At 45.7% G+C, this 22356-nt stretch overlaps 1 protein-coding gene across 1 annotated transcript in view; it reads left to right on the top strand.

Moving 5' to 3' along the window:
* The window catches only part of LOC119162205 (1,5-anhydro-D-fructose reductase-like), a 162511-nt gene that overhangs the window by 23957 nt on the left and 116198 nt on the right, over window positions 1–22356 (top strand). The window contains exons 4-8 of the mRNA XM_075879178.1: window positions 3800–3916; window positions 4494–4571; window positions 6778–6894; window positions 10402–10508; window positions 10971–11052. Of these exons, the coding sequence (XP_075735293.1) occupies window positions 3800–3916; window positions 4494–4571; window positions 6778–6894; window positions 10402–10508; window positions 10971–11052 (501 nt within the window). The remainder of the gene's footprint in view (window positions 1–3799; window positions 3917–4493; window positions 4572–6777; window positions 6895–10401; window positions 10509–10970; window positions 11053–22356) is intronic.

Here is a 22356-nt window from a genome sequence, read left to right as displayed (position 1 = left end):
ACAATCACCACATCGTAATTCCTTGATCGTTGAATTCAGGCGGCCTTGGTCGAGCACTCCGAGTGCGACGCAACGCGAACCGTCGCCAGCAAAATACCGGGAAAGACTGAGCCTGGAGAGGAAGAGGACGGCTAGTGACCTTGGCAACGCTTTTCGCGGTGCCCACGATTCCCGGGTGGTTCATCTCTTTGGAGCGTGGTTGGAGACTAAGTGGTTTGCACGTGGCACGCTTCTCTTTGTGGTTGCTCCCCAACAGTCTATCCGTTCATCGCGCGCGCCTATTGGGCTCCACTACTCCTTTTGCGGGTAATTTTGCCTTAGAGTGCATTGTGAGTACGTAGGAAGTCCCATCCTAAAATGATATTATGGGAATGTTGCGGAGGCACGACAAATTCGATCACATAAAAAAGTCTTTGTTAACAAACCGTGCAGTGTACGCAGCTAAAGGCCGAATGTGTTACGCATTAGCAGTGCTTAAAACGAAAGCGTGAAGAGGTGTCGTTACTTTCCTTAATTGTCGGCAAAGTTTCTCAGACATGACAGAACTTCGCCTCCTGTGTCCACAAGCACTGAAACAGGTACACCATCAACAGAAACAGCAATAACATTACACGGTGAAAAACAAGGCCTTGAAAAGTTTGAAAGCTGTGCAGTTCCTGCCTCTGGAACTGCTGTTTCTAGTTTTCCTCTGGATCACGCGGAGAATGTTCCCTTCATTGTAGAAAGAGAACGGCGCCGCGGTGACGGCGACCGGCGCGCGTTGACGTGGCGTCGGGTCGAAGAGTCAGGAGCGTCATACGGTCCAGATGAAGCAGGCTCAGGTCGGGGCGTGAAATTGTAACCATGTAGCCTCATGTTATCGTGCTGAGGTCGCAGTGCGAAATCATAACCGTATGACCTGATGTCAGCATGCTGCATAAACTGACGTCGCCAGCAAAACTGTGCTACTTGGCTCGGGAAACCACAGGCGTAGCATAGGGGGCGGCTGTCTTGAGTGCGCCTTAGATTCTGGAAATTAGGTGTCGATCTAGAGAGCGGTCGAGTAGCATGATGCACGAGCTGAGGCGATGGCACAAATGGGCGCGTGGGGACGTAGGAGTTGGCAGCAGGAAATCATCCAGGGTTGACCAATGCTTCAGCATACGTGAGCGAAGCAGTCACTGATGGTGCAGTGGCAGCGGGAAGCACCTCGGCGACTCGCTCCTGAACAACACTTTGTATTGACGTTGGTAGCGAATGGGGGGCGGGATCAGTGACGCAAGGCAAAAGGGAGAGCTGGCGGGTGACTTGTTCAGGCACTAACTGCTTGATATCTCGAAGTAAAGCGGCATGGCCCTGCACAAGGCCATGAGGCGTGAGAGCGGCAATGGTTACACTTGATGCAGTGGTGCGAGGAGTAGATTTCCGTTGCTTCCAAAGTTCGTCATAGCTTTGGCACATCTGTATGACGTCGCCTACTGTTTGCTGGTTTTTAGCGATGAACATGTGAAAGGCATCGTCAGAGACACCTTTTAAGATATGCTTGATAATCTCCTCCTCCGTCATGGAGAAGTTCATGTGCCAGCAAAGGGCGATTGCATCTTCAATGTAACTGCTGAAGCTTTCACCAGCTTGTTGAGCTTGCGACCTCGCAGGCGCTGTTCAGCAAGCAGTTTTCGAAGTTCCGAACGATCAAAAAGTTGAACGAAGGCCGTTTCAAAGGTCTACCAGGTTGGAAGGTCAGTACTATGGCTATAGAACCATAGTTTGGCGACGTCAGTCAAATAGAAGATGACGTTGATAAGCTTGTGCGCATCATCCTATTATTTTTGCTTCCTTGCCAGGTCATGCTCGTCAAGCCAGTCTTCCGCGTTTTTTTCCTCAGTGACACTGAAGAGAGGAGTTTCACGTTGCCGAAGAGGGCCGGAGCAAAAAAAAAAAAAAAACAGTTGAAGGAGTTGTTGCTTGGGGGTCGGGCTGCTCGTCATCGTCCGGCGCCATGGAATCAACTGGGGGCAACGTACGGTTGCGAAGTTCTAGGACGATGGTAGCGTACCCGGCACCTCCACCGATTGAAATAAGACGTTTTGGCGCAGCGCGTATTTATTAATTCGTAGGGTTCGTCGCATGCAGAAGGTCGGGGAGCAAGAGCCGAGCAGGTGCAAGCGTTGGCTAGCTTGCTGGTTGGCTGATTGGTTGTTCCTCAGAGTCTTGTCGCTACCCACCACAGGGGATCGGCCATAAAACTGACGGTACCTTGTCTTTGTGGGGGAATTGTTTTACCAGCGGGAATGTTTGGGTAGGGATGCTTTAACAAAGAACAGATTGATAAACCTTGGATTAGAATTAGAATATATAGATGTAATAAAAAAGAAAACCCAACAACCTAATACGGTTGAAAAATAAAATGAATTTATGTCTATGCTTAACATTTTATTTGTTTTGTTTTCTTTAGAAAATTGCCCATGCCCTAGCAAACGTTCCTTTGGCTAAATTTCTTATCAGTTGCTCCAGAGAAAGCGACCACCGGAAGGAATAAATTTACAGCCAACCTACGGAGAGGTTCTTCTAATAGTCGTTTTTTTATTTGTAAATAACCTGCATGTTAAGAGGAAATGTTGCAGAGATTCACTCTCGTTGCAGTGAAGGCATGTAGGAGACTGTGCGCGACCAGACCTGTGTAGATAAATATTCTGTAGGGGGACTCGGCATCGTAGTCTCGTAATTGATATCACTACCCTTTTTGAGGAGCACCATCAATTTTCCGGAGGTACTTAAGATGAGAAAACTCAGATGTTTCCAAGCCAGACTTTTCAAAATTATCTGATGTGACAATTTTTTCAAAGTGTGCCACGGCAATAAATGCTAGTGTCGGCAATATAGAAATTATGGGACAATTATGTGAGGCCACTACAAGTGCATCTGAATATTTATTGGGGGTTAAACCTTTATGCCCTGGTATACACATCAAGCGAATGACTCGTGTCTTGGGGCAAGGGCGTAAAACACTCCTAAAGCATTTGACGTATTGGGCATAGTTAATGAAGTACACACAGACAAGCAGTCTGTAAGAATGATAGCATCTGTTATAGATTGAAGAAAGTTGCATGATGCTAAGAGAATTCCAAGTAATCACGCTTGATAAACAGGTTTAAAATAAGGTACACGGATTGAAAAAGACCAATACAACTTTGATGATGCAATTCCCACTCCAGCCTTCACAAACAGAAGCATCAGTTGCTATTATAATCTTTATTTCTCATCTTGCCAGGTGGTTTGCAAAAGGGCATTTAGGTGCCTATTGAGAGGATTTTTGGAATTCTTAGAAAATATACTATCAAATTCTATTTTCATTGTTTGAATAAGTCTTCTTTGTACCAGTACTTCACGAAAGTTTACTTGTAGTGTTTCCAAAAGCTTCTGTGTGACGATAACTTGTGGGCACCATAATCTAGACCACTGTTGGCAAGCGTCACGATGCACCAACCACGAATGTGGTCGTTTTCCTGCCTAAGAGTGGTACCCTCTGCCTTTCAGAGCAGCTCTGATCTTCTTCAGTACATATGTATTGTTTTTGAAAGATTTTCACCGGTTTTTGTGGCTCATCTGCAAACAAGTTTATCAAGTTCAATGAGGTATTGAGTTGACTAAAGCCTTTGAGGTGTGGTGGGCAAGCTACAAAACCGCTTATTGGCCTGATATATATGTACGAGAGGCAGGAATGAGTGCATTGAAACTAATGCGTAAAATAGCAACCATTGAATAGTTTACTGACGTTTAAGAAACATTCAATGAAACACGTACATGTGCGACTTTCTAGCTGTGGTGCACTTACTACACTCGTGCCAGAGCTGTTGAAGGATGTCAGCTGTCTCTGAAATCTCTGGGTCTGGAATACTTGGACCTCTACCTCATGCACTGGCCATTTGGTTATAAGGTATGGCAGTAGTTTGATTTTATTTTGACAGAAATCTCCTAGCTTGTACTTATGATGCTACTTCACCCTGAATTTAAATTCAGAACTGATGTATATCGCAGGATTTACGCCTGGCGGAGTCATCTTGTGTTACACATAGCTGGTTAATTACTGTAGTATCTGAAAAACTGTTTATTTGTTCTATACTGCAGTACAATATTCGCTGAAGGTTCTTCTGGACTAGCTGGTTCAGTTTACTAAAATATAGAAAGCACACCACTCTTAAGGACAACAATATAAATTACAAAACATTTTTATTTTGGGTGAAGAAGCACGTGATAAATTTAACGCACCAGGAGCGGGAAAATCTAATTTGAAAATGTGGATATATTTTGAAATAGGCCCGTTTCTGCTATATTAAAAATATTCTTTAAGTATTTTGAATATATTGATATATATTTATTGTTGGAAACATTACTTTTTTAAAAATTGTGAGTGCACACGGGCTTCAGATTCATATATTAGTAATGTTTGTGGCGGAACTGTATAGAAAGAAGGCGATAAGAGTGATACATCGTTTTTTTATGTTTGCCCTCAGGATAGCGATGAATTATTCCCACGCGATGCTGCGGGGGAAATAATTGACAGCGATGTCGATTACGTTGAAGTTTGGAAGGTAAGCTATATGACTTTTAATAGTGGTTCTAGTACACCGTACTAGATATTTAAACGAGTAAACGAATCACGTAGCCTTTCTCAAAAAAAGCAAAGCCAGTGTCGGAATTACTGCACTTGACTCTGGGCACTTAACTGGTGGCCTGCTACACCACACTGTTTAAGTCACATCAGTGTTCGGCATCTCAGCTGTGTAGCACTGCGATTGTAGTATCTGCAAGCGACGTTTATTTCCAGGGCTCTCCAGAGCTGAATGAGTGAGTCACATTCTCTTGAGGAGCACACACGTTGATTTCTGTTTCTCCATCCACTTCACGCTTTGTCACTACTCATCCTTTAGTTCAATGTGTGTGCTACATCCCTCCTCAGTGGAACAGCTGACGCATCCCAACGTTAACTCCGACTCGGCACTGAACCTGATTTTGTAGGACGGTGTCATTCGCTGACCTTCACTGCCATTACAAAGAACTTATTCACAGGCAGTTTATTTCATGTTGACTGTTTCAGTAAGTAAGTATGAGCTTCTTATGCTTCGCACAAAATATTGCGGTTATATGTAAAATCTTATAGAAAGTTTGAGCACCATGTTTCCCATATTAGGCGTAGAAAGCCGGCTGCCGAACAAAATATTCTTCGTACTCGTGGGCTGGCCCAGCACCCCGATTGACCCAAATGAGAAGAGACCACATGCCTGAAACACTGCGTATTCTTTATTTGTTTTCATGCTTGCGGTGATTTTTGTGGAGTTTGTGTATTGATATTTAGTTGAAATGGTTGTCATCAAGAATAATTTAGCGTTAAAAATTTGATACAAAGTTTGTGATTACCATAAGAAAAAGTAGTGTTCGTGCTTTCGAGTGTGAGTGCCAACGTAGCTGCGTTTGCTATTTCTGCCCTTGGGTGCGCATAATTCCCCTCTTATATTTATCATCTGGAAAGATTTTGCACGTTTGCCAGTGTATTATTCTTTACAGAAAAGTGTCTTGAAGGACCAGTTGGTACATAATTGTGAGGGGAACAGTGTGAATTGCGATGAAGAATGATCTCCGCAACACAAGCGCTGACGAACAACTGCAGTGTGTATAAATTCATTATAGCTGAAAATGTATGGCTGAAAACGGCAACAAGAACAAAACCATTACGCGCACATAAAAGTAAAAAGGAAGACGAAACTGCCACGAGTCGAAAGGGTCAAGTTAACCACTCAAAAACATAATATCTTTTTACAAGAGGGCGAGTGAAGGCTCACTAACGCTCATGTTTCCTTTCGTCTTGCGTCAGTGAGCCTCCACTCGCCTTTCTGAAAAAAGAGGTTATAATTTTGAGTGGCTAACTTGGTCATTTTAACTCGTGGCAGTTTCATTTGCTTTTCACACTTATGCGCACATGATGGTTTTATTTTCGTTTTTGTTTTCAGCTATCTATTTACAGCTGTATCAAGTTTCCACACAGCTTTCGTCTGCGCTTGTGTTACGGTGTTCATTTTTTTTCTGAATCCTGTTTTTGCGTTGTTCCCATCAGTATTATTTTTTACTCAAAGTTCCATGTCGTGTAGTGAAATATCACTTCTAGAAATATTCACAATAATGCACCTGCATTGACTAAGTATATTCCCGACTGGGCTGCAACAGTATCTTGATTTCTTAGCAGCTTTCGTTATCTATGCGTCTAAGCTGTTGGCTCCAATTCTGTACAATCCGTTTAATGAAGAAAAATTCTAAAATTCTAAAACTCTGAAATTCTAAATTCTAAAATTCTAAATTCTAAAATTCTAAAGCTTATTATTTTTAAAGTCGTGACTCAATCATTTTCGAGGTGACTTACTGTGTTCATTAGATAGGAATACATGTGTCATCTGATAGCAAGACGTTTTTAATCGTATGTTACGCAGGTAGTCAGACGCTGACAACCTTGAGTACTGGTAATAATGTCACGTACGCGTATTTGTATGCATGTTTCTAGCAGTTCATGATATCCTTATATTGATGCGTCGTCTTATTTAAGTGTACTACTTACCAAAGCCCTGACTCTGTCACTGGTTTTATTTTGATGTCGATATTGTCTGTCATCAACGAGCAAGCTGTTTGTGTTCAAGTCTCATGTCACGCGACACTTTTGTCATGCTTCAATGGGCAGCATTATCTAGTTTACAGCAGTGGCGCTTCTTAAGAAGGTTTTTTAGTCCTACAAATTGTTCATGCTTGTAGGGAATGGAAGATTGCGTTGCCCAAGGTTTGGTACGAAGCATAGGTGTGTGCAACTTCAACAAGGAGCAAATGGCCCGACTTTATGAATCTGCTTCAATAAAGCCAGCCGTTTTACAGGTAAGCACAATGATGGAAAAGAACAAGGGCTTCGATTAACAAAAAACTGTGATGATCATTTCACTGCCATAAAAACCAGGGGTCTTCGCATATTCGATATTTTAGAATAACGAATTACATGGTGGTTTATTCGACTCAGTAGTGCAGTCGCATCGTGGATATTTGAAATATGGAATATTCTTCGAATATCTTTCAATAATCAGCAAAAACGAAAAGAAATGCTCGAAGGAATGAGAAAAGCTGGAACAACGAGGGGTAACTTTAATTGTTTTTGTCAATCCGGTGCATACAGCCCATATACTTACGGGATATCTATGCTATGTTGATTACAGGTTTAAGGCGCTTTGCTTGAAAGTCGTGTGTCACCGATATGACAGTGTCATCAATTCACTACCTTCCCCATGACATTGATGACGATTTTTATCTACGAGGATTATTTGAAAGGTGTTTCTAAATTACCACCTTGAATAATGTAACCACTCCTGAATTTCACCTTCTAGTCACAAAATATTTTGTATAAGCTCTAGTTTCTGCTGTCTGCAATATCACCTCAGTTAAATAAATTGGGGTATATTCTCATCGACTAGAAGTAATCTAATGTTTCGTTGTTAAAGCTTATAAATAATTGTTTCATATAAAATAAGCTGAAATTTTTACTCGTTTTTTAAACTTCAATAACTTACCAGCCTATATGGCTGCTTCGAAAATGGTTGCATTGCTAATAGAAAACCATTCGAAAAGCATTAAATTTGTATTTTTGTTCTATTCAGGGTCGTCACTATTCGATTTGTATTCGATTCGTTTGTAAAATGTAAAATTTACTATTCATGCACCCCAAATAAATACTGATCGCATGGTAAATCAGTCATCACTCGTATAATAAATAGTTTCTCTTTGGTAAGATAAATCTCTAGGAACAATTTAACTTGCATTCATCAATACTTGATAGTATTTTGCGTCCCTTTAGCGTTACAAGCCTTTAAGGAAAGTTTGCAGCATGATATCAAGAAATAAAAGTGACAACACTGATGCTTAAGTGAGAGCGATATGGAGCACCGAAAACTTGAACCCTGAATGTTTTAAGGTTAAGAGAAAAAAAAGCAGCTCCGTGCAGAAATGCAACTTTAATAAATAAGCTTCATTTCAAATAGACTACTACAAAATTTAAAATTCATTATGCAGCTATGTCCTTTTTACTTTTTCTCTCAGCTTTAAAATTATCTCAGATACGTGGCAATTCATAGGACGGGTGCTAGAGGGCTTTCACTAAGTAGCGTCGTAATTGAGGCAGACGTTTTGCAAAAACTGTTGGCTCAACATTGGGATTGGTGCATGGCATACCTTAAGGAAGGCATTAGAGGTACAAGGAAGAAAGAAACTGGCCGATTTGAATCGCAATGTAACAAAAATGGGCACGAGGCAATGCACACATATCTCCCAATGCTGCAGAGATATATAGTAGTTTGAATTCAAGCTCGCTCTTTAATTTCGGTAAGATTATGTCAATGTTTTACAAAAGTTAGTTCTACTTGAAAAAAGGGCTTTAATGTTACTTCAGACGATACAACGTAGGACGGCAAACAACACATGTGGAATAAATTAGGCTGGTGCTTACACTTGTGTTTTATGGCAGCAAGAGCAAAACAGAGAAAGGAAGACGAGACGCTTCCACTTGCTAAAGGACTACTTTCTTCTAATACTTCTAGCATATTAATTCAGTCGTATTACTGAGCAGGCAAATGTATTGTAAGCTCAGCTCTTATTTAAACCAGTGCTTTTTTTCTGAATTTCCGTGGTTCTAAATCAGTGTGTCGTCGTTGCTATAGTGTGTCATGGTTGAAGAAATTTACCCTTGATAAAGTGCGCATGCATCCAAGCAAACGCGTGTGCTCAATCAAATTTCTAGAGCAATGCGTGCTATTTAATATTATTTGCTGCCTCAACCATTTTTACTTTGTGTATATAAGGAATTTAACAATTTCATATTCGAAGATTGGCAGACATGCACACCATGATAAACTTGAAGCAGTGTATTTTTCGTTGCAAGAAAAAAAACGAAGAAATAAGGGAATGACAGGGCAAAACAACCACCGCTCTTGAAGAAAAAAAAACTTGCGATAATGAAAATGTGTTAAGCCACGATGACGGGATAACAATCTGCATAGTTATGATTTATGTTCCACTCACGTCTGATTGATTGACTGATATGTGGGATTTAACGTCCAAAAACCACCATGTGATTATGAGAGACGCCGTAGTGGAGGGCTCCGGAAATTTTGACCACCTGGGGTTCTTTAAAGGGCCCCCAAACCACCCTGCGGTCGCAATTTAGTTGAGGGGAAGAAGTTTTGCTTGAGTTTACAGCAAACACGCAGCCGTGAGAATTTTTCGAAACAGTGTCGTAATAGCGGAGGTACACTCGTTTGATGATCGAAACGCGACGATCGTTTCTTTCTCTCTTTCCTACGCTACCCTCATCCAAAACTGCTTGGCCCCTCCTCACTCAGTCAGCTGAGTACCCCTTCTCATCTCGCGTGGCATACGTCACCACTGACGCGCTGTTCGAGACATCATCTACTTCCGGTTACCGCGATCTACCACTCCGACGACCCAGCTCGCCGTCAACTGTGTTGTGTGAGTCATCTGGGTGCACTGATCGTTGACTATTACCACTGCTGCTGTCGTGCTGGCCTGTGCCCCTACGAATCGTGCCGGTATGGTCCATGTGTTGCGTTGCGGGCTGCAGATGTCAATACGCAAGGCGCAACACGACCAAGAATAGCAACGTGTGCGCGAACAGCTGTTTGCAGAGTGACCTGAGGTCATCAGTGGTCATTCGCCCAATCGCAAGCATCGAAAGTGGTAACGTCATTGAGTTTCACTGGCGATGTCACATATGTCAGTAGTGAAAATGGCGGGGACCGGAAAGGAGAAGCTATTTTTTTTTAATTGTGGCGCGCCCGCTACCTGTAGGGCTGCGGCGTGTGGCGTCGTTGATTGCGACGGTATTCTGCACGCGATGCGCTTGTTTACTTAAAATGTTTGGGAAAATATTGGAGCGGGTTTAGGGGCCATTTAACGGGCACCCAAATCTGAGCACACGGGCCTACAACATTTCCGCCTCCATCGAAAATGCAGCCGCCGCAGCCGGGATTCGATCCCACGACCTGCGGGTCAGCAGCTCAGTACCTTAGCCACTAGACCACTGCGGCGGGGCACCCATGTCTGTTAACTTATGCAATGATTTGTAATGATCTTGCAACTTGAAGAGTGAAACTAAAAATCAATTCACTGAAGATGTAATACTCACTTTTATTACTTCGAGATTTGGTCGTTTGCCCAGATTTATGATTTTGGAAGGCATTCCGTACAGTAGAAAGCTCGTTTAGGAGATAGGTTACTCCGGCTGTGGGAATACATCTGCAAGTATTTGCCAACTGTCTGAGCCGTTGAGGGGGTGTTGTGCATGCACTTCATGAGCTTTTCCTTGTGAACGCGTTTTTGCAGGTGGAGTGTCATCCATATTTGAACCAAAGTGAGCTGCTCAGCTTCTGCCGAGAGCATGACATGGCATTAACGGCTTACAGTCCACTCGGCTCCCCTGAACGACCCTGGTACGGAACTCTCTTTTGTGAGCCACGCTAAAACGTACTAAAGGTAAAAAAAAAACACTTAGCTCCGTTTTGCCAAGTACCTTCAAGTGGTACCTGCTCCGTAAAGCGAGGAAATAATTGCTATATTGTTCACATTAATGACGACAATCAGCACAGAAGAAATAATCGAGTGTGGGCACATTTGGTGCTGGGATGTTTTCATTTCAATGCGTTATTAAACAAAACTATACAACTGAGTCTTGCTACATTGTGTTGATTCGGCATCTCCGGAATTCATGTTTAGGACACAAAACTTATTTTATCTACGCTTGTGTGACGTAATCTTCGAAGCCCTCGTAACACTTTCTCCATGAAAAGTTGCTGACTCATCTCGATTTATCACTATGCTCTAAATTGTGGAAGCTTGCCAAGTTGTATTTAAGAGAATCACTTTGATTTTTTTCTCGATGCACTTACCTGCAGGGCAAATCCTGATGAACCAACCCTCTTAGAAGACCCCGTCGTCAAGTCTATTGCTGTGTCACACGGAAAAACAACAGCTCAGGTGAAGGCATTCATTGAATCTCAATCATCTCAAGAAGTGTTCTTAGATCTTCCACTCGTCATGTATTCTTTTTTTTTCTGCTGAAGCAGTGAAAACTGAAAAATGAAAGATAGCGACGTCAGGTGTTGCAGGTATATTGTCAGTTTTCTGCAGTACTACAACTGTAGCTTTGCTTCTTTTATTCAATGAAATAGTGTCATTTATTTTTTTGTAATGATCATTTGTCAATGTTTCACTTTCTGGGGCAATGCATGATGAAAAAAAGTGGTAGATTCCACGTTTAGTGGAAATCGATGATATGCGAAGCACGAATGAGGAAGGTTGATATGTCGCTTTAAAATCAGCACAACGTTACGAGGTGGGGGTAAAATATGCCGCATATGACTTTCGTGTCATGATTATCATGTTTGGATGTGTCGTTTACCTTCGTCATCTATTTACGACACGTGATACCAAATTTAGCATATGTTAAGTTAGTTAAATGGCCGTGAGCACGCTATGAGCGTGGTATGTTGTCATGTTCTTCACGCGTGCCAGGATTATCATATTTGCACTGGTCATATACCTTCGTCATCCATTGATGTAACGTAACCCTAAATTTGGTATATGTGGAGCTAGCGCAACGGCCGCGAGCGCGTCATGAAGGGCTCAATGTACTCCAACGTAACGTTGAGGCGCACGCACGCAAGGCACAGCGACAGACACCAAGTGCGACCGGAGCGTCCATTGGCGGGGCCCGTCCGCAACCGGCGCTAAATGCGACATGCTGCACTTCAAGCCGATGCGTTTCCCAGACAGCACTGCGTCTGCCTCTTTTCGTTACGGAGGGATGGCGGACGTGCTGAAACGCGCACGCGTCAAAGGAATGCAGCGCGGCGCGCGCCCGCGAGTATATGGCAGGACCGGCACCTGGCAAAGCAATGCCGGCGTGACTATGGTCCCTAGTGACCGTAGCGTGACGTGACGAAACGAACGCCGGCGCGCAAGTGCGCCGGGTCACGTCGAAATATATTAGCGTTTTGACTGTGACATGTAGCCATGTTCTCACATGACAAGCATCTCACGATTATCATGTTTGTACCAGTCACATGCCTTCGTCATCCATTGACGTCACGTAATACCAATTGGCATATGTGAAGCTAGCGCATCGGCCACGAGGGCCTCATGAGTGTGGCATGTAGTCATGTTGTTATATGACACGCATCTGTTTTATCATGTTTGCACCAGTCTCATATCGTCATCCATTCACGTCAGGTAATACCAAATTTGGTATAAGTGAAGCTAACGAAACGGCCGCCAGCGCATCATGAGCGTGGCATGTAGTCATGTTGTTACATGACACGCATGTCATTATTTTCATGTTACGACCTGCCACTTGTGTTCGCCACGAAATGATGTCATACCATACCAGTTTTGCAACATGTCATGTGAACGAAATCACCGCAAGAGCAGCAGGGCCATGAGATTTAAATCATGACATTCATGACATATATTTCATAATTTTCATGTTATGACTAGTCAAATATGCTCGTCATACGGTCATGCTATGCCATAAGAAGTTTGGTATTGACACCATTATCGGAACCGCCAGTAGAGCTAAAAGTCGTAGGCGGCTAGTTAGATAGATAGATAGATACGCTCAATGTCGCCGAAGTTCGTTAAGAAATTCTTCGCATTTAATATTATAATGTGAATGAAGTACATGGGCTTGAAATATTTATTATGCACAGAATACCTCATCTGCCAGCAATCGTAATGCAGCCGCTATGTAGTGCATAAACTGGACGGTGACACACTCAACAAAAGCTGTAATAAATGAAGCACTTCAGAAGCGCCTGAACCAGAGCTTGTTGGTATACTGGAACGCATTCATAGTAAATAACAGCGCAAAAACAACAAAGGCGCGACAGCGCTAGTTGTGTTTCATCTAGCTCGTCCCTGTTCTTCTCGCGCTGGTTTCTTGTTCAATGTAAATCCTATTTCATGTTATCTATTAGCAGCCAGTCAACATACTGCGGATTGTGACAGTGCAAAAAGCACGGAATGTCATCGGCTCATTGGTAAGGGGGTATGATTCTCGCTTAGAGCACGAAAGTTCCCTGATTGAAATCCCGAATTATTCCTCCTTTACTGTGAAAACTGTTATGAGATCACAACTCGATCTGGTCACGCGCAGTTGCATGTTGTCCGCCGTGGCCGGTGCCGCTGCCGCCGCCGCTGGTGTCCATGACCACATCGCACGAAATTAGAAAAAAAAACCTTGCACCAATGACACAGTGGGGCTTGAACCCAGGCCCGCTGGATGCCAGCACAATATTCTACCACTGAGTTACGCCAGTGCGTGTAAATTGTTGTGAAACTTGCCTTAGGTAGGCATGACCTAGTACCAATGGCACATTGAGGCTTGAAACCGGGTCCGCTGGTTGTCAGCTCAGTATTCTGCCACTGAGCTACTCCGGTTTTTTCCTACATATCATTCAATACAAATGAGGCGTACGTGTATACATAGCGTACAACATACATCGGGTCAAGTCGACAAATGTACAATGGATGTTACAAAGTAAATCTCGGTACAACACAATTATAATGAGGTATTTGAGTAGCACACATCATGTACTCAGCATATCAGTCTGGCTGAAATTGCAGTTGGTCATAAAACTACCGTAGCCGCACAGTAATTTGCACAAAGTGGCTTCGCGAAGACACCATTGGTTCCACATGCCTGTCCAACATGCGACGTTTTCACAAACTATGCAGGCCCATTCACAACACCATGTAAACTGACATTTCGTTGCATTTGGGCGGTACAAGATAACAGATGCTATGAGAATTTAAATCCAGATGTTTTTTTTAAAAGCCCGTCTGCAGGATGTGCTAGAAAAGTATTGCGTCCTTACAACTAATAAAGCAATGTTCGATTGTTTTTAGAACTTCACAGAGGCGGCAGGTAATTGAGGATACAAATATGCCTCTGGTGTTTAACGAGGTTTTTACAGGTATTGTTTCTGTATGCACTTTGAAAAAATGTCTTGGTTATTGTTGAAATAGGCATTTTAGTTACACGTGATAGCCCGTCATGACCAGACAACTCAATATTGCTACGGTATGAGCCGGGCTATAGTATGTGCCGGGTAGGTAGAAAACAAAGACGACGTTGTCTGGTGTGACCTGAGGACTGCATCTTTACCGCGACTGCCGAACTTCATCCTCACCCTGTAAATAAATCCACCTATTCTTTAATTCAACCGTAACAGTTTTGTGGTGGAGGCGCTGGGTAATCAACCAAGCAACACGACGCTTCAAGCACCTCATCTACGACGAAGCCGCCGCATTGCTGGACTGCCCCCGTTACCACTGGCAGCTGAGATGTCTCACGGCGATGAAGGAAACCGGATCCCTGCAGCTGCAGACCTTCTACCAGTCCCAGCATCACCGCTAGTGCCAGGTTCGCGTGCGGCTGGTCCCTGGTTGTGTCAAGATCTGATAGTGCCTCGCACATTCGGTAACAAATCTGGTGAGGACGTGGACTCCTGGCTCACACACTACAAACGGGTGAGCAAATACTACCAGTGGGACGCGGCGATCCAGCTGACCAATGTAGTATTTTTCTTAACAGACACAGCACTCGTGTGGTACGAGAACCACGAAGATGCCCTCACGTCATGGGATCGCTTTCTCCGAAATAAGAGCGTACTTCGGAGACTCCGTAGCTAAGAGAAACCAAGCGGAACAAACGTTAATGCAGAGAGCTCAGATCCCAGGAGAGACGAGCACGACCAATGTCGAGGCAATCTTGAAGCTCCGCAAGATTGTCAACCCTTTCATGTCAGAGGAAGACAAAGTTGGCCACCTCTTGAAGGGCATTGCCGAGGACGTGTATGAGTTCCTCATCAGCAAAGACAGCCTTGCTACGGTAACCGACGTCATAAGCCACTGTCGCATATTCGAGACAATCAAGATGCTACGTATCATTCCCAAGTTCGGTCGCCTACCGAGTGTAACCACCGTGGCAAGTGTTGACGAATACACGCCACTTAATCTCGCGTCGACAATACGCCACATCGTTCGAGAAGAGCCCACTCAACACGTTCGCCCAACGCCGTACGAAGCTACACCCGCACCGCCTCCTCTCGCCTTCCCGTGTCAATTGCCGCAGCAGGCATCGATGACTGCAACTACAGGCCACCCTCACCACCGAGGTCACAGCGCAATAACTACCCGCTGCCGAGGTAGCAAGACCGCTTCAGTTTCCCCCATCAGCCAGCCAACACCTATTACAACCCGAACGAAGATGTACCTGTACCACCACGTCAGCGCAATGCCTTCCAGGAGTACAATGCATACCGCCAAGCACCTGTGTGCTACAGTTGTGGTATCGCCGGCCATATAGCTCGGTTCTGTCGTCGACAGAGAGAGCCGACATCCCGATACCATTCTCCATCAGAGTTTCCGCCAGCGCGCACTGGTCACAACAACGGTCATTGGCCCGCCTGTTCCAGGAGTATCTCACGGCGGGGAAATGACCGTGGCAGTTCTCCCGCTTCTGACCGTAGTTTGACGCCTCCATTTGGCCGACTGCATCGTTCCCCTTCGCCGGGACGAGGCCTGTCATCACCACCGCCACGTGGAAACTAGCCAGCGCGACCGATGGAGGTGAGGTCACACAACAGGATTTGCCTCAGATGCCTCCGCCAGTTATAATGTCCAAGAACAAAATACGTGTTGAAATAGATGGCTTTTGTACAAGTGCTTTGGTGGACACTGGTGCTACGACATCAGTTATGAGTCTTTCTTTCAAAAGTCGCATTGGCCGCAAAGTTATGTTTTCTTGGGGCGAATCAACAAGGTATCGTGGTGTTGGTTGGGAAGTACTTCATTCTGTCAGAGTTTGTGCCGTCGATGTCTTATTGGCAGAAAAGGTGTTCCCAACAGAGTTTCTTGTGCTGCAACGTTGTACCCACGATGTGATTCTCGATCTTGACTTTCTCCAAAGATGTGGCGCTTTCGTTGACTGAGGAAGCGGTGAACTTTCCGTCAGCGGTGACATTGTTCCTGCCCTCGTCGATGAGGCGCCGATGTGGCGCGAAGGACGCTCTGATTGTTTCCGGTGAGCTGACAGTGCCGCCATGGTCAATGAGGTCTGTTGTGGTGTTCGCCCCAGAATCTGCCGCATCTTTTGACGCTATTGTTGAATCTGCCATTGTTCATTGTGCTAAGAAAGACATACTCGTCCCTCGTTGTTTGGTATCTGTTGATGAAGGAGCAACCTTTCTGTCGGCACTTAACTGTTCGGCAATGCCGGTTGTGCTCCCTCGAGGAATGAAGCTTGGCGTCTTTGATTATTCCACTGAAGGTTCTGTAGTTGTCGTTAACAACGATGAAAGCGAGAAAGGGACCGTCTCTGGCAAGCGCAGTCGCTCTTACAAGTCGCAGATCCTAGGCATGATTAGAGCCACTTTGCGGTCACACGAGCAGCAGATATTACGCCATCTGTTGAGGCAACATGCTTCTGTGTTTGACTTTTGCCAAAAGAAGAAGCCACTACCGTTACCATGTTCTCGCGCTCACCATACGATTGACACAAGCACTGCCCATCCGATCCGCCAAAAGCCTTACCGAGTGTCGTCATCAGAACAAAAAGTGATTGCCGACCAGGTTCAGGAAATGCTGAAGAAGGGTGTCATTGAAGAGTCGTGTAGCCCGTGGGCAGCACCGGTCATCTTGGTTAAGCAGAAAGATGGTGCCTGGAGGTTCTGCGTTGATTACAGAAGACTCAACGCCGTGACCAAAAAAGATGTATATCCGGCTTCCTAGAATTGACGATGTTATTGACTGCTTACACTCGGCTTCGTACTTTTCTTCAATAGACCTACAATCAGGATATTGGCAGATACCTATGCACCCTTCAGACAAGGAGAAGACCTCATTCGTGATGCCTGATGGACTGTACCAATCCAGTGTGATGCCGTTTGGGCTTTGCAACGCCCCAGCCACCTTTGAAAGGTTTATGGACTCTGTCCTTTGTGGTCTTAAATGGGAGGTGGGCTTATGCTACCTGTATGACGTCGTAATTTTTGGGCGTACCTTCGAAGAGCACAACGTCCGTTTAAGCCTTGCTTTAGACTGTGTCGGAAAGGCTGGCTTGATTTTGAACTCTAAGAAGTGCCGGTTTGGTGAACGACAAGCTTTAGTCCTCGGTCACCTAGTTGACAAAGATGGTGTCTGGCCAGATCCCCGAGAAATCGAAGCAGTCAGCACATTCAACCCACCCCAGACACTGAAGGAACTTCGTAGCTTCTTGGGCCTATGTTGCTACTTTCACCGCTTTTTGTACCGATTCACGGACGTAGTACACCCACTGACGATCTTGTTGCGAAAAGACAGCCCATTCGTATGTACACCTGATTGTGATGCCGCATTTTCTTAACTTAAACTTCTACTGACATCTGAGCCTATTCTTCGTCATTTCGATCCTTCTGCTCCTACAGAAGTGCACAGTGACGCAAGTGGATCTGGCATCGGAGGTGTGCTTGTTCAGCGCCATGATAATGCAGAGCATGTTGTTGCTTATACGAGTAAATCTCTAAGCAAGGCTGAAATGAATTATACGGTGATAGAGCAAGAATGTTTATTGACTGTATTCGCCATTCAGAAGTTTCGATGTTACCTCTACGGTCGTCTATTTACGATTGTGACAGAACATCATTCATTATGTTGGCTTGTTACCCTCCGAGGCTCTTCTGGCCGCCTTGCTCGATGGGCTTTACGCCTTCAAGAATTGGACTTCAGCATTTCGTACAGAAGTGAACGACGTCATTCGGGTGCTGATTGCCTTTCTCTCCTACCTATGACCACGACGGAGGACAGTGCAGATACCCTCGCCATCTGTTTTGCTGCGGTCTCTCACACGTTTCCAGATGCCAATATCTTCAAACGATAACAACTGAATAATTTATCTTTAGACCCTTGGTTCGTTGACGCTCGGAATCTCAAAGGCAAGGGTCGCTTTCGCATTCGTGATGAACTTTTGTGCAAAACGAATTACTCAACAACCGGCGCACGTTATTTACTTGTTGTACCTCAAAGTCTTCAATGCGACGTTCTCCGTACTATGCACTATGATCCAACGTCATGACACCTTGGGTTCATTCGCACACTGAATCGAGTGCAGCAGCGTTTTTACTGGCCTCGAATGCGAGATTTTACGAAACAATACGTCTCGAGCTGCGAGAACTTCCAGTGTCACAAAAGACCTGCCAGTGCACCGCACGGCCTTCTTCACCCCGTAGAACTGCCTACTGCGCCTTTCGAGCAAGTGGCCATAGACCTATTGGGCCCGTTTCCGCGATCTTCGAAAAATTGCTGGATAATAGTGTGCGTCGACCACCTTGTTAAGAGGTTTATCGGTGGGCACTTCGCGATGATTCATGACAGCAACAGTCAATGCGGAGACCGACTCTCTGCACGAGCTGCTCTTCTTATGAAAAGGGCTACCCACTAGAAGGCGCTGGAGAGGACGACCCACTGTTCAAAGGCTTTACCACAACTACCCCGGGTACGAAAAGGGAGCCGCCTGGCGACCTAACAGTTGGTTACAATGAGCGGGTCATGGTAGGCCTTGAGGCGCTCCACGTTAACAATGTCACGTCCTCGACGGCGCATGTCCGAAGATGGTTCGATGGGTTCAATCAAGTAGTTGACTGGGGAAGTGCATTTGACGACACGGTAGGGGCCTTCGTATTTGGGCAATAGTTTTGAAGATAGGCCAGTTGCAGTAGTAGGGATCGAGAGCCAGACGAGCGCTCCAGGGAGGAACGTGGGCGCAGTAGTGCTGGCGTCAGCGCGAATGCTTTTTTGCCGCTCTTGATCATGCGCAGTAAAGGTCTTTGCAAGCTCTCGATACTCTTCAGCAAGCTTGGCTGTAGCAGAAATAGGTGCCCACTCAGGTGGATCTGGCCTGTACGGAAGTATCGTGTCGATGGTGTGTGACGGGTGCCTTCCATATAATAAAAATAAAGGTGAAAAGCCAGTAGTGCTCTGAGGGGTGATAGTATATGCGTAGGTGACGAAGGGTAAAATGCCAGTCCAATTTGTGTGATCGGCGGCGACGTACTTGGAGAGCATGTCGCCGAGTGTATGGTTGAAGCGTTCGGTGAGGCCATTCGTCTGCGGGTGGTAAGCAGCAGTTTTGCGGTGAACAACGTTGCACTCTTTGAGAATGGCTTCAATGACTTCAGACAGGAAGACACGGCCTCGGTCACTGAGCAGTTCCTGGGGTTGACCGTGTCGGAGAATGAATCGTTGGAGCAGAAAGGAGGCTACATTGCTCGCTGTAGCCGCGGGAAGGGCAGCCGTTTCGGCGTATCGCGTGAGGTGGTCCACAGCGACAATGGCACGGCGGTTACCAGCCGACGTTAGTGGAAGTGGCCCATACAAATCGATGCCAATGCGCCCAAAAGGCCTGGCAGGGCAAGGTAGAGGTTGCAGACCTACCGGCGACAGGTGCGTTGAAACGTTTCAGCGCTGACAATCTATGCAGGAGCGAATGAATTTCTGCACGTAGCGGTACATGCCGCGCCAAAAGTACCGTTGGGGAATACGGTGGTAAATTTTCGATACCCCGGAGTGCGCACATTGCGGATCAGAATGAAAACTTTCGCATATGTCAGAGCGCAGACTGCGAGGTATGACTAATAGCCACTGGCGGCCGTCACCGTTGTAATTGCGCCTGTGTAGGAGGTCGTCGCGAAGGGCGAAATGGTGGGCTTGACGACGCAACGCGCGAGTGGATGGAGTGAATGGATCAGTCAGTAAGTCTGTCAGTGAGGCAATCCATTGGTCCTTGCGCTGTTCAGTAGCAATGGTGTGAATGCTAATTGAAGAAATGGCAAGGTGAGACGCTGAGTTCTTGGCATGGTCGTCAGGCAAGGGAGAGCGCGACAGGGCGTCGGTGTCAGCATGTTGCCTTCCATTACGGTACAGCACGCGGATACCATAGTCTTGCAGGCGAAGTGCCCACCGGGCGAGACGGCCTGAGGGATCTTTCAATGACGACAACCAGCATAGTGCGTGGTGGTCGGTGACGACATCAAATGGGCGACCATACAAATAAGGTTGGAACTTTGCAAGGGCCCAGACGATTGCCAAACATTCTTTCTCGGTGACTGTGTAATTAGTCTCGGCTTTAGTAAGTGTACGCTTGCATACGCCACGACATATTCCGGGAACCCTGGTTTGCGCTGCGCAAGGACAGCGCCGAGGCGGACACCACTGGCATCCGTGTGTACCTCTGTAGGGGCCGTAGGGTCGTCGTGGCGGAGTATGGGAGGCGACGTCAACAAACGACGAAGTGTTGTGTAAGCGTCGTCGCACTGTGATGACCACGAATGGAGAGGCCTGTTACTTCCGAGAAGCTTCGTCAGCGGCGATAGGATATTCGCGAAGTTTCGAATGAAGCACCGAAAGTGGGAACACAGTCCTACGAAACTGCGCAGTTCCTTGACGGATGTCGGCTTGGGGAACTCGGTCACGGCCCGAAGCTTGGCTGGATCAGGGAGAATTCTGTCCTTGGACACGACGTAGCCGAGTATTGTCAGCTGCCGAGCTGCAAATCGGCACTTCTTTAGGTTCAGTTGCAGACTGGCGTCGCTCAGACGCGTTAAAACATGCCAAAGGCGTTGAAAATGCGTCGAGAAGTCAGGAGCGAAAACGACGACGTCGTCGAGGCAGCACAGACACGTGTGCCATTTCAGGTCACGCAGAACACAGGCTTTACCACAACCTTAAAAGATACGCCAAAACCGCTGTCATACCATCTTCCACAGCTGATGGCGTCGCTGTCTTTTTGTTACGCTCCGTTGTTCTTCGCCATTGTACACCTCAAGTAATCAGTGACCGTGATCGCCAATTCATCGCGTACGCTGTGAAAGAATTGCTTCGCCTCTGCACTTTAGAGTTCAGACATTCCACACCATACCTTCTCCCGACGAATGGTCTTGTAGAACGTACCAATCAAACTCTTACTAACATGCTCGCTATGTGCGTCGCGTCCAATCACAAAAACTAGGATGAGATCTTACCATTTATTACTGACGCATACAATACAGCGAAGCACGAGACCACGGACTTCACGCCCTTCTACCTGCTCTACGCTCGATCACCACGCAGCTCCCTTCATACAATCCTCCCATTTAAGCTCCCTACCGATGAGTCCGTGGCCGAAACATTGTGCCGGGCTGAAGAAGCCCACTAAATTGCTCGCTTGCGCACACTGGCATCACAAGATCGCTCCAAGCAACGGTACAATCAACGCCATGATGCCATTTCATTCCGCAAAGGTGAATTCGTGTGGTTGTGGACCCCGCAACGAAAACCTGGTTTAAGTCGGAAGTTTTTACCGCAGTACACAGGCCCCTACGTCATTGTAGATCGCTTGACGGACTTGACGTACGTTGTGGCATGCTTGACGACACTTTCTCGTCGGTCAAATTGAACGCAGTTGGTGCACGTGGCTCGCCTCAAGAAGTTTCATCCCTCTAGTGAATTAAACTCGCCCAGCAGGCTTCGTCTGTGAACCACGGATTGCTACGATATGAGCCGGGCTGTAGTATGTGCTGGGTAGGTAGAAGAGAAAGACGACGTTATCTGATGCGGCCTGAGGACTCCATCTTTACCGCGACTGCCGAACTTCATCCTCACCCTGTAAATAAATCCACCTATACTTTAATTCAAGCGTAACAATATATAGTGAGTGGTTAAGCGGGGCTGGAAAGAAAGCATCCAACACAGCATAATATAGATCTTTGCTTGAGCTAGAGAACAAGTACTCATTAGAGAATCTGGCTGTCAGGAAACGCACTGATTCGAATACTTCACGCATGAACCCTTGCAGATAAGGAGGCGATGCAACATTAGTAGATACCACTAAATTTGGTAAAACATCTGCGAAATTCTCTTGCAAGAATGTTTGAAGCAGTGGATGAGCACAGTCACAAAAATAGGAAAAGTGCCACACCAGTTGTCTAATAAAGAGGTGAACCAACCCAAAACCACCTGCGCAGACCGGTCTAAAAAACATTATCTCGCCTCACCGGTTTATAGGTTGATGATCAAATAAAGGTAGCAAAGATACGGTGAAATTTCTGTATGTACACCCTCAAATAACAAATTATTTGCAGAACGTAGAATATTTTCGTTGACAAAACAGGTTGCATGCTTTAGCTCTGCTAAAGATGGAGAGGTTATGAGGAATACACGTCTGGGCAGAGTGCTTTAGGGTGGGTACACGTTCTTTCCAATAATTTG

This window comes from Rhipicephalus microplus, chromosome X, assembly GCF_043290135.1.
Source record: "Rhipicephalus microplus isolate Deutch F79 chromosome X, USDA_Rmic, whole genome shotgun sequence".
Classification (NCBI taxonomy): domain Eukaryota; kingdom Metazoa; phylum Arthropoda; class Arachnida; order Ixodida; family Ixodidae; genus Rhipicephalus; species Rhipicephalus microplus.
This window is presented reverse-complemented; position numbering and strand designations above follow the sequence as displayed.